The following is a 14957-nucleotide window of genomic DNA, read 5'->3' as shown; positions in this document are numbered from 1 at the left end:
TAATTTAAGAATAATCTTTTAAAGACAATTTATGGTTTACTTTTCCAGCTGATATTTAGGAACGTATCTCATCTTCCGTGAAAATTATATTTCGACTGCTCTTGTGATACTCGAATTATCAAGGTAATAATATTGTTTCAGTTTACATCTGCGACAGACAGCATCTTGTGCAAGTTTCGTCACAAGAATGATGAGAGAACGCATAAGCGATTATATTAAAAGATAAATTTGATAGGCAGGAAGAAGGTGACAAAACACAGGTGTATTCTTTTAAAATAATCTTTTATATTTTCTCTCAAGATCGATTAGGTTCTATGTCATATGAAGCGTGTTATGAATACCAAAATGAACATTCTTGTTGTTTAGCACGCTTCATACATATAATCTATCGCGCGTGTATATGATACAAGATTTAATACAATAATTTTTCGTCTCTACAACGTACAAAAGAAGAATTTATATCTCGATGCCTTTCTCTCTTGCACTCTTCGAACATTAAAATCATACATTTTCACTCTCGTTCTTTAATCCACCTTCTTCTCTCTCTCTCTATTTTTTCATTTGCATTCATGTCTTCTTGATAAATCGCACTAACAGTTGTTTCAGACAAAAGTCGTCATTGAGAAAAAAAGGCGCACACAAATAAACAATACAATAAGAGATACGGTATTAACAATGTTAAATATGTTATGTTAGTAGTCGCAATTGATTCCAAATTAAAAATGCTGATGCTGATTATTCGACTATTTTCAATTAAACAATTTAAATAACAACGCAGGATGTGATTAAGAGAAATTCAAAATTTTTGCGAAGTATGTAATCGGGAAGGCATAGAGATGACAAGATTACAAACAAATAACTTTAGAGGTCTTTTATATTACGCGAAACAATAAATAAGGAGTAGTTGAAATACTGATATTATATGCTTGCGCGCGTGAGGAGGTCACTGGTATATACATACATACATACATACATATATATATACTATATATATATATATATATATATATATATATATATATATATATACTATATATATATCTGTACACTACTTTACTTTTTAATTTGCATTCACAATTTCGTCAGATACGATATGACAAATATTATATTATCAAACGAGGGACTCTCGTAATAACTATGGGTTTTTGATTCCTCCTCGCACGAAAAACTGTAAGGCACGAGCAATTTGAAGGCACCGGGCGAGTTCAAAAGTGCGTTCGTCGTGTAAGTTGATCGTATCAAAATATAATTTTCGATATCTATATACGTATATATATATGTATATATAGATAAAAATTTTTATGTACTTTCTTTGATATTTTTGCGTTTTAACTTAACGGATTTTTTATTTATATATATACATATATATGTATAAACGTTTTTTTGTACATGTCCAATACGAGCATTATGCTTAGATATATATATATATATATATATATATATATATATATATATATATATATATATATATATGTATATTTATTTATTTATTTGTGTTGTATGGGCAATAAAACGCGGAAGTTTTTACCCATAAAAGAGACAAGCTTTCTCCCTTTTTTTCTTATGCACTTAAAAAATATTGCTTATACATACGCCCTATGTATCTCGTTAACAGACTCTTGTAGGCTGTGGTGTATACGTGACTACATATACGAATACAGGCGGACACGCGACAAGCACACTCACATACGCATACAAGGCACTCCAGCGGCGAATTCATTTTTCGCGTGATCGAGAATATTTTCGTCATACAGCCTTTCTTTACGTAAAATGTATTATGGCATTGTGTGTTTTATTATGGCTTATAATTACGCACGCGCAATTTTATTGTACATTGTCGCCTTGACCACTGTTAACAATTTGGGCAAAGCGCGAACCTATTTTTTTTTTTTTTTTTGTTCAATCTCTCGATCCTCGGACTTGATTGGCGAATCATTTTTATTCATTATGTAATTTTTAAAGTAAGATTGAGAGATAAAAGGAATATTTTTATTTTGAAAAAAAAAAAAAAAAGAATGTTAGTCTGATCGCGATGATGTGTTGCTCTTCGTAGAAATAATTATTATAATCATCATAGCTTAAATTTATTACTTGTGAGACAATAAATTAGAGCTTGGTACGAAGCGATCGCATAAGCCATGTTGAATAATGCTGCATCACGAATGAGCTCGATTAAGCGTGAATATTGAAACATTAACGTAACTACCCTGTCTGCAGCAGTGATTTACAAAATTGCCTTTCTTGCTGATCGCTTGGCAACCGCTTGATTGTTTAGAAATCTACTATAAATATATCAATTTTCTTGATTCCGATTCAATAATGAAAATATAAATGACCTGTATAAAATACATTTTTAGATATTTTTATTTTTACCAAATTACTTGAGCTACTCTTTATGTTAATTACTAAATTACTGAAATTTACTTTAGCTACGATACGATTGTTTTACAATAATTGTGACTACTTCAGAATTTGATCGATTGAGGAAGTGGAGAAAAACCCATCGGTATCGCAATATCTTTTCCGATCCGGGCAAAGTATCTCTTACAATATTACTTCCATTAGTATCAACTAATAATGATTCACAAAAGGTTTCTCTCTGATAATTCGCCAACAAAGTCTACAGATGAGAAAGAAATCGCTTATCTCTTCGAGGATCGTAATGCATATCGACGAATCACGTCGATCTCAGTGCACTGAGAACGAAAGTGCATGTTATAAAAAATATTTATTTAATTGATTTGTTATATGCCTGCAATTTTCTCTCTTCACTACATATGAAAATAAAGAAATGTCCAGAATTAGGAATTATTTGTGCGATTTAGAATTTTGCAAATTAAAAATATTGTGTAAGAAACACATATTTTAAAAGAATTTTTATTCATCTAAATTATATAATCATAATATATTAATAATATAGATTTTTACTTTAATATTTTTCAAACACACTAAAATATTTTGGAAACAATTGATAAGTAAGAAATATACAAAACTTACTATTGTAAAATTAATATATATTAAAATTATTATTATGATTATATTAATAATATAATATATATTATTTTTTATTAATATATTGTATTTATTATGATGACATTATATTAATATATTACATTAAAAGTTTAATATGCTATTCTATATTTTTAAATTCTATAATTAAGTTCTGGTATCTTTGTTTTTAAAAAAATTTTTTTCTGATGTGACGAGTTTAAATTTGTAATTTGCAAATTTTAAAAGTTTATAAATAATTCCTAATTCTCTAAGTTAATTGTTTTTTAATTTCTCATTCTTTCTTATGAAGAATCGATAGGAGCGATTGTTGATTGTCAGAATATAGATATATTTGAATATTTTAAATGACAGGAAATATTCGCATACTTGTTATTTAAATACAAATATTACTTCATACGTTGTTCACAATAATTAACTATGGACTTGGATCAATGCCAATGCGTAATCTTCCTCTCGTTTAAATTATTCGACTGCAATTATCGATATCGAAGGCAAAAAACTTTTATAATTTGAACGTGGAATTGTATATAGAAAATACAATATAAGCATATAATTATATCACTTCTAAGTTGATCTACCTTATAAATATTAGTTAAAATCTATATATTATTACCACAATAATTAATAATTATACAATTTATATGTCCCTGTGATTTGTCTTATCTCGCATTAAGCCTCTGCGAGCGATATACAACTTTAATATGAATATATTATATAAGGCACGTGTGATTTTTTTTCAGAGTTGTTTTTACATGTCTTTTTAATTCTTTCTATTCATCTTGTCCAACTTCCGATTTTTCTATCAGTCAGCGAACATGACATCCCGCGTCGTTATCTCTACCGTTTTTGCGTTTTAAATGTTATTTCTATCGTTTTAAATATTTTAACGACAGATAAATTGATCGCGGAACATCTTTGTCATTATTCAGTAAATTAATTCATTGAAAGCGAAAGTGCACAACAACTCATTTACTTTCTAATATCGAATCTACTCTTTCCTAAAAATATTAATGTATGTATTATTAGAAACGCATGATTGATGACCTAGGCGTCTTTGTTCTGCGTTTTATTTTTTGTCTTATTACCAACAATAAAAGGCACAAAAAGTGGTCTCTGCGGAAGTGGTTTACATTTCGTCTCACAAATTTCCGTCTCTTCCTTCACAATTCGTTATTTTATTTTCTCAGACAGAATCGTATAAAAATAGCTTATTCCTCCCAAAAGGAGGAATCGATTATTTAAATTTTTTAAAAATAGCATTGACGTATTTACCAAGTGTATACATCGCAGAAATCTGATTGCGATGAAATACGATGTCACGTTTCTTCCCGGTTTTCTCGATATTTACATATGTACATATTTACATTTAACAGAAAACAAAAGTGAGGACGAGAAATAGACAACAATTGCCAAATAGTGAGAAAAGAGGGATAGAATAGCGATGACAAGTTAGTGTTGTAATACTAATGTGGTATGCGCGTGACGCACATGGAAGAAATTGTTTGAGCAATTAAATGATTTTCGCAGATCGACTGATTCGCTACCAGTGATGAACACGATCGCGCGAGAAGTTCGCAGAAAACATGGATAGCATGACATGTCATGTATAGTACCAAGAAATCGTGCAATTTACTCGCGGCGAGTAGTTTTCTATGTAATATAAGGAAAATGTAAAAAACTTATAATCTGAAAACCTTGTTTTTTTTTTTTGTTTTTTTTTGTCTGATGTAACTATCATCGAGCGTGCAATATTAAAAATATGAAAAAAAGTAAATTAAAAACTTGCTCAATTAAATGTGCTATGAAAAATCGTCAAAAGAAATATCTTGCACAAAAGGAAAAATATAAATTAAAATTTCTTTGACAAATTTTGTATAGAATATAATTAATATTACATATTAAGCTGCAATGATCCATCACGTTTTATGTTACTTAAGATACTTCGGCCAAGGCATTTCTTTCCGCGAACTTTTCTTCGATGCATTGCAATGGCTGCGCTGACATAATTCTATAATTATAGCGAACGCATTCGACCTCTAAACGGCCTAGCTGCGCGATAACCACCAGGTTCTAATCTCAACGATGATAAAGCGATGAGAAAAAGATTTACCAGGATATCTATACGGTTTTTTCGTGGAACGAGGTGGGACGATGGAGGGGAAGAGGGTCGAGCAAGTACGATGAAGTTGGAAGAAGACGCCAGCCGAGGACGCGACCATGTATAATCTCCTTCCACGCCTCAGCTCGTCCGATTAAGACTTTATCGCGATGTATAACGCGGCACCGACGATCCGTGGAAACGATAAATGCTTACGTGGCCTACGTGTAGTAGATCACGTACCGATTGATCTTTCGCCTGCAAATTTTCATCCGAGAAACCTGTGCAAATTCCATTCTATATTTACAAGCTAATATTAATTACAACGCACGATCTAATCGTCTCTTTCTAATTTTTAATAAATAAGAGCGCCTAAATAAGATGGAAGAAAAGAAATATAGACACGACCATTTATCGTAATAATACCCGAGCTTGATAGTTTCCGTTCCCTGCGTTTGATTAGAAGGAAGGGGAAGGGTTGAAAAGAGGAAGTTACATGTAGAGTGAAGATACGCTGACAAACGCACTCCCTTGCGGAAACCCTGTATACAAACCTATATCAGGTCTCCAAGAAATCGGTACTCGCAGATTAAGCTCGAAATCATAGTTGCGATTTTGACTCTCGTTGAAGTTACAAATTATTTGGCAATTGTTGTTGTAACTATTATTATTGTTGTTAACATTGTGGCTGCTGACAGGCGATAAATCGTGCTGGTCGGCACATTTCTTCGCAGGCTTGCTCACGGGGTTGTCTAAGTAAGGCTTGAAAGTGATAGCGTCTGGATTGTTCGAAGCTGATACAGTACTCCGTTTCAGGATCAATTCCGTTTGAGAGGGAGATGATTCTCGGCTTGACCTCGGTTTTACGAGACAAAGAGGTGTATCTTGAGGAGGTGCAACGTAACAATCATCCATATCTGACCTTTCGCAGAATCTTTTTGGCCATGGCATTGCATCGTAACAGCAAGCAAGCGTACAATGCTGCCTCTTGAGCGGCGAAAATCTTTGCTCGCATCCTTCAGAAAGATTGGAGACTTCGGAATTTGCTTTGGGTGAATAACAGTGTGTTTTAACTGACGACTCCGTATAACAGAATTCTCTCAAAGACAGCTCTTGATAAGAGGATGTCGTCGAAGTCGTATGACTGTCTACAGAGCAAGAATGGTTGCAAGGCCCTATAGGTTCCACTTCGGAGGACGATTCCATTTTAGTAAAGTGTTGATAATGTGAAGAATGATGTTGAGGAAAAACCGAATTCATATCGCAGCGATAAAAATGCGACGACGTTCGTTCATGTTCAAATTCACGTAACAGCGAAACGCAGTTCGGAACGTAATTTGTCGTCGTCAGATCCAACGGTGAGTCACCGGAAGCAACATCCTGAACAGGTCCTAATCGTTGACGTGAATCTCCACGAAGGGCGATTTCATCCCTGAGTTCTGCCTCTTGTTCCAACCATTTTTGCACCTGACGACGGTTTATACCGAATTTTCTAGCAGTGGCTCGTTGATTCTCTTTTACTTCTTTATCTTGATGGAAAGCATCGAGAACATCAAGTTTAAAACGCAACGGGAAAGATCGTCTGCGAGTGAAATTGCCGGATGAATTGAAGCTGCCTGCTGAAACGAGGGGATCCATTTCGCTATCCGAGCAGCTACTCCTGTATTTTCCGACGCTAACAGAATCACGAGGACTCGACGGCAAAGAATAACCGTTACGATCGTACATAGGACTTACCGGTCCTGAACTACCTACTAATGATTCATTCATAGGTCGATAATCAATGCACGGGGACGCGGCGGGTTCTTCTCCTTCATATATTTCTTCCGCATCCAAGTGTGTTTCTTCTTTGATTATCGTCGCACAGTACTCTGTTTTTTCCACAATCTCTTCCTCCTTTTTCTCTTCGATAAGATGTTGCGTCGTCTCTTCTGACTCTCTCTGCTGGTGTAGAAGCGCCGGGATCGGCTTCTCGGAATTCAACGGTGAGCATGGGTGTGCGTGTTCATGCACGTGCACGTGCAAGTACGGGCTCGTGGGGGCTCGTGAGGAATCAACAAAGTGAACGGACGACGAAGAACCGCCGCTATCGGCGGCTCGATGCGATACCGGTGAGAGGGGGGCCCGTGGACCACCGGGAGAATCTGTCGATTCGTACGCTCCTGATGTCGCCGCTGTGTCTGGGCTCGCTGGCTCTGTCTTTATCATCGACGGCGCTAGTAGCAAGCCGTATGATCTCCCGTCGAATGAATCGACGTTTCCATAACTTTGTTTCCGCTGCTGCGGATGATGATTCGGCGAATGATTATGCACGCTACTATTGATATCATTCACGCCGTATCGGTGTTCTTGAGATGGTGAATGGTAATTTGTCAAAGTTTGATATACCTTCACGTCGTTTCTACCATTAAATATTGAAGCTGCCTCTACATCTCGCTGTCCATCTCCGCTTAATACGTAGTAATTACGATCTTGATCTACTTGCGTGCCTGGATATCCATGAATATCAGATATATGAACTCTATCTTCAAGCTCTAAATGAAGACGTTGTTCTGACGAATATTCTTGATAGCCCACGGACGCGACGCATAGGGGCAAAGCCGTGCCGATGGTAGTAGTCTGACGGTTATATTGGGGCGAAGAGGGTGCACTGCCATGCGGAGGATGAAGAGGTGGGGGCCCTTGTTGTGTAGTCAGCTCGTCGCCGTGCTGTCTAGCGAGGTTGAGGTTCAAGGCCGGCGTTGCTGGAGTCACGGTATTCCCTGTAGCTTCCGTCGTAGTACCATCGGATTGAGAACCCGTGGAAGAAATGGTCGACGTGACGGTCCCACTATTTCCATTTTCAACGCTACTTCTGAGCTGTTCCTCACATTGCAGCCATTTTTGTATTTGACGACGATGAATTCCATATTTTCTCGCGGTGGCACGTTGATTCTGGCGACAATCCTTGTCGTGTCTATAAGAATCCAGAACCTTGATTTTAAAAGCTGTTGTGAAAATACGTCTGGTGCCCATAACGCCCACAGATTTTCGCATATTCTGCTGCTGATGCTGTTGATGCGCTGATTGTTGATGCTTCGAATGAATCATTTTCACTGATTACGGACTATCCTCACTGAGCACCTCACTCACGTCATATATATAAATAGGTCATGGATTTGTATTTAAAATATTACACATATGTAACTTATTCGCACCTGTAATAGTCGTCACGTCGACCATAAAAACGAGTCCGACAGTATAACAACGACGCAGATAACAACTACCACAAAGTTCAGACCGGCACTGTCAACGATACACGAGGATACCTTAACGCTTAACATTGCACGATGCGATCTGGCGGCGCCGGAGTTCCTTTTAGGTCTTGGATGCCGTAACTAATTTTCATCCCCACTACCAATGAGAACTGCCGCTGCTTCCCACTGGTCTTTCCCCTCCGCTCAAACGCCGTCTCTCGCTCTCTCATTCCCTCGAGTCTCTCTTCTCACACTCTCGGCCTCTCTTCTGTGTATCCCCACTCTCTCGTCGCTTCATGTATTTCTATCTGCGTTCAACTTATCGCTTTTGTCGCTTTCCCTCTTTCTATCTAATGGTCGTCCCCTCAATACCCCGTTGCCCCCATTCGTACAGTACGGGCGCTAGTTTACCGCCGAAGGCGGCTACTAGTCATTCTTCCTTCTCTGTGCCACCGACCTAGCCTTCTCTCTTTCTACGGATCTCTCGTCATCCTACCTCTCTCGCCTAACTGCCTGCAGGCATAGACACCCTCCCTATCCTCTCCTCTCCTCTCCTTTCTCTCTTCCCTTTCACACCTCGGCTCTGTAAAACTCCGCCATTTTGTGGGCTCACTTCCGTTAATGACGCGCGCGGGAAACGTCACGCCGGTGTGACGACGACGCTCTCGGCGCCATGTTGTCTGCTGTGAACGTCTGACTGCGTGCCTGCCTGCCTGCCTGCCTGCCGCGCCGCTTAGCAGCTTGCCGTAGCAGCCAGCATGGAGCCTCGATTTTTGCTCGCCTTTCTCCTCCAGCCGATCGCGCCTCTCCATTTGACTTCTCTATACACGACGTCGAATACGCATAGAATGTGTAGCATTCCGGATTTTCCTACAATTCGTTATACGACATATATGTAGCATATATATATATATATATATATATATAAAATTTAAGAGCAAAAATAATAGCGAAGAACTGAAACGAATCGTATAATCAATCATGAAAAGTTTTTATGAAAGAGTAGACGCGTAATTTAGATCAGGTCGTAGAAGTATGTCCTACAATATATGAGCGCTAAATACAATACGTCTGACTCAACGATAGCATAGAAAATTTTATACTCGGCAAAGACGGCATAATAGATGAGGGAATTTTATCTTCTAGGAAAAGCGCTTATGGCCATGCTAGCTTATAGCTAATGCCAAACTTCTTGGATTTAAAATTATCTGTATTATAGTTAAAGCAATTATAAATAATATTGCATTAGTTGAAATTATTAATATTTCATTAGTTTACCATTACCGCATATTCAATGTTTCCTTATACATTATCTTATTCAGTCTTTCTTTTCTTTTTTCTTTTGTCTCATGCCGTTAAAGTTTTGAATGAGATTTTGAGGTATACGATAACCTCTTGCATATGCGCCATGGAATGAGATCATGTTGTTTTTGTGGCGTGAGCCGACAGTTAATATGTTTAGCTTCACGCGCCGTTGCCATGTCTCTTCTTAGCTACACGTAGGCCGCAACGCATACGAACGCATGGAGAGACCCGCGAGGCAATGACGCAAGCCGCACGCTCGCATATACTTCGATGAACAAACGCGTGAGCAAGATAGACTGATAAAAAGAAACGCACGAGGCCTCGTAAATTTCCACGATTCGCGCCACCGGCAGAAACCAAGGATGCCGACGAATCCTCTCGCAGTTCTCTGAAGAGGCACCCTATTCTATTTCCAAGAATCACGGCTGCTATTCTTACGCTTGCTGATCATGTTGAGGCTCTCTTTTGAACACGTCCACCGTGTAGCAAGAAGGCACCTGCGAGAATCGGCCTTCGCGTAGTTGTATAGGCAACGATTCATCGTTCAGGTATTCCACCTATGTGTCCTTGAAACAGAACGTCTTCCCGTCAATTTCCTGTAAACAATTGACAACTGCATCACAATAATGTTAATATTTTATCGAGCGATTTTTAAATTCGTTTAAATTATGTTTAGTCATTGTAATTACATGATTTTAGTTTTCTTGCATTTTTTTCCTTTTATCTTTTCTCATCTATTCTCCATCTTTCATCTCGCGCATTCTCTCGCGAGGAAACGCGAGTATTCGTTGAAAATAATATCGTCAGCGAGCATCGTAAGGAAAACATCGAGGCAGCAGCAGACCGGCAGTCGCCTAGTGCGGCACGACGGCTGGCACGGCTCGTCGGATTTGTCCTTGGGACCGAAGGTAGGCGCAGCACGAAGACCGAGTAAGTGGCAACGCAGCACCCGGGCGCCCCCTCTTTTGTCCGCCGGCCAGTCTTGCCAGACAGGGTGTCGCCAGCTCGGTCGGCCTGGTCGTCCGGGTTAGCACGACGACCGAGGGACGAGGAAAGGGAGAGTATGACGGAGAAGAGGGAAGGAAAGATTGATATATGTGTGTACACGTCTGTGTGCGATAGAGGAGAATTAAAGGGGAAGGGACGCGCTATAGGGGGAATCGTTCGAGCGATGGACATACAAGAGACGAGACGAGACGAGACGAGACGAGACGAGAGGGACGAATGCAGCTTACGGCTCGCAGCTCAGAAGATCGTTGTGTGCGTACTACAGGATCGGTCATGGACCTATATTCACGCAGGCCAGGCATGTTTGAAAACTCGCATTCTTCTGGAATGTGGCCTGCGGAACCCCCTTCGGGGGTCTCCCTCTTTTCTCCTCGTTCTTCGGCCCTGCAAGCCTCTCTTGAACGCAGTGGACGTTACTCGGACGCCTACCTACACCCTCCATTCTCTTCCTCTTGCCCCACCGTCCTTCCATAATCCCCGTTCACCCGCCGCACCGTCGCAGCCACCAGCTTGGCGCCCCAAATAGTCGCGTAACCAGAGACGCGCCTCTGGCCTGGCTTGGTCGCGCCAGACTTCTCGGCGCCCAAATGATGTACGTCGACCATCCTCTGTCTCTCTTCGTCCTTTACGTTCGCTCACACGGCTGTTATAGCCTTCGTTTTCCACGCTCTCTTCCACGTACTTATGCACAGGCATGACTGGCGGAAAGGAGGCTCTATGGAATGATAAAGAACAATGAGGAAAAGGAAAAACGTAAAGTCTATTTACCGAAGTCTCGACTTACGACTTACTACACCTTGTTTTCAACTCAATATTCCTGACCTTTACCTACCTATTCATAATACGATCTATTCGTATAATATATATGCGAACTACAACAATTTTACTACTATTAAAAATATTAAGTGTTCAAGAAGAAAGAATACATAATAGTCGGTATGTGACGTAGAAAGATACATTAGATAATATTTTTCATTATATTATTCTCTTTTAACTCACACGGAAGAAAGGCTCAAATATCTTGGCAAAGGCGAGACAAGCGGTCACCTACAAACTCACTTCGTGAGGACGATCGAATCTCATCTCAGAATCCTGTTAAGTTTTCGTAAAGTTGGCTGTCGTTCAAAAATTTCGCATTATTTTGCAACGCATGTTTTGTACTTTGACGACTGTTGCCAGAACTTGTTTCAAGCGTCTAATTTTTATTACCTTCCCAGTTCGAATTTTACTTTTAATCATGTTTGTTAATTTTTCATTTCGTAATTTCTCAGCTGTCTGTATTACTTTAATTTGTTAAAGCTATATATATATATATATATATATATATATATATATATATATGTATGTAGATCGTAAACAATCTACGTTTCAATCAATTTAACGACTCACCAAATCATTGGCACACTGTATCATGTTTCATCAGATATAAGATATGATTTTCTTCACATTATGCGTTGTATTTATAGTTTTATAATAAATATTTGTGTTTTGAACTGCTATTGCAGCATATGTTCGGCGTAGAAGAGTACGGTCGCTCGATAATAGAAGATTGATTGCGGAAGATTTTGTGAACTATGACACGTTGCGAATCGAAATGTGATAAGCGACCATGATACTTGAGGAATAACTATATGTCTGTATTAACATTCATCTTCTATTTAGAATAAAGAGCGCCACTCGCGTTGAAATCGCAGTCCACAGCTTATAATCTAAACTTATTTATGCGCATGCTTTAACTGGGAGAATGCTACACGTGCACCATACAAATACATTTACATTAGTGCGCATACACACACACACACACACATATATATATATATATATATATATATACAGGATATATATTAACGTGTCATGTATGCGTGCATAGCATCGAATCTAATCATACATATAAACAGGGACGGATCATGTGCGTTAGTGCTTATAAATTTTTAAATATTAATAACAAATTTACATTTATATAGATAATCTAAATTGAGAAAATGCAGCTTTATATCCTTATGAAATCAATTGCTTGAGGAAAGATTATTTAATGAACTGAGATTTAAATTTAACAAACATTTGTTACATAACATTATTTCAGAATAAAATATCCTGACAATAAAATAATTATGTTCCCTACAGTTTATAGGAATGTTTAAAGAAATGTAATGTTGGTAAGAAATTAACAGAAAATATATTAGTTAATTATTTGATAACTCAATCAACTCTTGCGCGCTATATTTGTAATGACTTAAAAGATTGACGGCTCGCACAAAGCTTTTTACAGCTTACATTATATATTCTGATAACGATAAAATGCACAATGAGCTCTTATTTGTTGTTCAACATATAATTGAAAGTGATTTGCTCATCTCTCAGCTCACAGAGAAATGAAATCCAATCCTATAATCATAATCACAACATCAGTATTCTATCATAATTTCATCAGACTATCAAAATATGAATTTTAATGACACGATATCGCCGCCTTATGTCAAAATCACGAAAACCAAATTTTTCGATTCTTAATATAATTTTCTTAAATTTTAGACAAAGGTTCTATACCGAAAACGCGAATGCGATAGCAATAATATATAGTAACAATATAAATCACGTCAAACTTGAAATATCAATTCATGTTGAAAATATTTATAAATAAATATTTTTATGTAACAATTACAGCAAATTAAATTTTTAAAATAATTCAGAACTACAAAATTGCATATATATTAATATAATATATATATTATATTAAATTATTATATAATATTATAATAAATATATTTAAAAAATATATATATATAATATTATATAAATTTATTATATAAATTCGATTTTTAATATAATTTTCTTAAATTTTAGACAAAGGTTCTATACCGAAAACGCGAATGCGATAGCAATAATATATAGTAACAATATAAATCACGTCAAACTTGAAATATCAATTCATGTTGAAAATATTTATAAATATTTTTATGTAACAATTACAGCAAATTAAATTTTTTAAATAATTCAGAACTACAAAATTGCATATATATTAATATAATATATATTATATTAAATTATATAATATATTATAATAAATAATATATTAAAAAATATACATATAAATTTACTATTAATAATAATTAATAATAAAATAATATATTATGTAAATGATATTATATTATATATTATTATACTGCATGTATATTAACACAATTGCATATGTATTGTGTACATATATATATATATTTATATATAGGCTAAAAATTCATTTGCTGGTCATGTAAAAAAAATCATCGTGGAGAAATATACGTTCTCCGTAGGCGGTCGCGCACGATGGCGCCTACTCGCGCGCATACCTACCTACCTGTGGTCCCCCGAGAGGCTTAACCTCGCAGGCGGAGCCGCTGCAACGGCTTCTCGAAACTTTCGTTTCAACGAGATTCCTCCGACCGTGCGTCATGAGAGATATACTAGTACCATGCTCGCTCTTAGTCCCTGCTTATCGCACGCGCGCGAACGTTAGAGAAAGGAACGAACACGACGTGGACGGACGGACGGACGGACGGATGGACGACGTTCGGTAGATGCGACTGCGGAAAAAAACGCTCGGGCATAAAGAGAGAGAAAGAGAGAGAATAGCTTGACACGACGCGCACACGAACGATGCACGCCCACGGGGTCGGCTTCTACCGTCAAGTCTCACGCAGTCTCACGCACACACATCGCGGCGCACGCATGCACACACATGCACACTAACCTTTATCTTATCATTGGCGAAGACGTGTCGAGGTGACTGCTACGGTATTTGCCTTTGACACCGAGAAACTTTACGACAACTCAATACGACGTATATATGTATTGGCCAACACACTCTGTATTCCGCTCGCTTTTCTCATCTTCTGTCATTCTTTTCTCGAAAAGAATTCCACGAAAATGATGTACGACGGTTCGCACCCCGCGCTTTCGACGACCGCGACGTAGATTCTTCTGGAATTCGCTTTATCGGCTGAGCAATTATAAAAGAACAATACACACGTGCACACTCACATGCACATAAAAGCTGTTTTATCCATGGGACGCGTTATCTTCAAAGCGGATTGGCCGATCAATATTTTTGTCTAGAGATAGCACATGTTGCGTGAATATGAATAATAAGAAAGATCACAAAACATTTTCAATCTTTTAAAATATATACGCGCATTTTCGTTGTCTTTATATATGGTCTTTTTTATTGACATATTAAAAGAGAGGTTCGAAAGAATCATATGATTTAAAATTTTGTTGTAGGTAATTCTGTCAAATAAATTATAATCATTGATGATTAAATT

General features: G+C 37.4%; 1 protein-coding gene across 6 annotated transcripts; it reads right to left on the bottom strand.

Moving 5' to 3' along the window:
- Positions 1-265: 265 nt before the first annotated feature.
- On the bottom strand, positions 266-14626 carry LOC140674812 (uncharacterized). 6 transcript variants are annotated; one of them, XM_072908627.1, is made up of 4 exons: positions 14387-14626; positions 10341-11374; positions 9967-10247; positions 266-9216 (listed from the first exon to the last, which is right to left on the bottom strand). In XM_072908627.1, exon 4 carries the CDS (start codon positions 8198-8200, stop codon positions 5603-5605), a length of 2598 nt encoding a protein of 865 aa, XP_072764728.1. In that variant the 5' UTR covers positions 8201-9216; positions 9967-10247; positions 10341-11374; positions 14387-14626; the 3' UTR covers positions 266-5602. The 6 variants fall into 6 exon arrangements, with proteins under 6 accessions (XP_072764728.1, XP_072764726.1, XP_072764723.1 ...); XM_072908625.1 differs by having other exon boundaries at positions 266-10264; XM_072908622.1 differs by having other exon boundaries at positions 266-10247.
- Between the last annotated feature and the right edge of the window lie 331 nt (positions 14627-14957).

The sequence above is a fragment of the Anoplolepis gracilipes genome, chromosome 16 (genome assembly GCF_047496725.1).
Source record: "Anoplolepis gracilipes chromosome 16, ASM4749672v1, whole genome shotgun sequence".
In the NCBI taxonomy this organism is placed as follows: Eukaryota; Metazoa; Arthropoda; class Insecta; order Hymenoptera; family Formicidae; genus Anoplolepis; species Anoplolepis gracilipes.
This window is presented reverse-complemented; position numbering and strand designations above follow the sequence as displayed.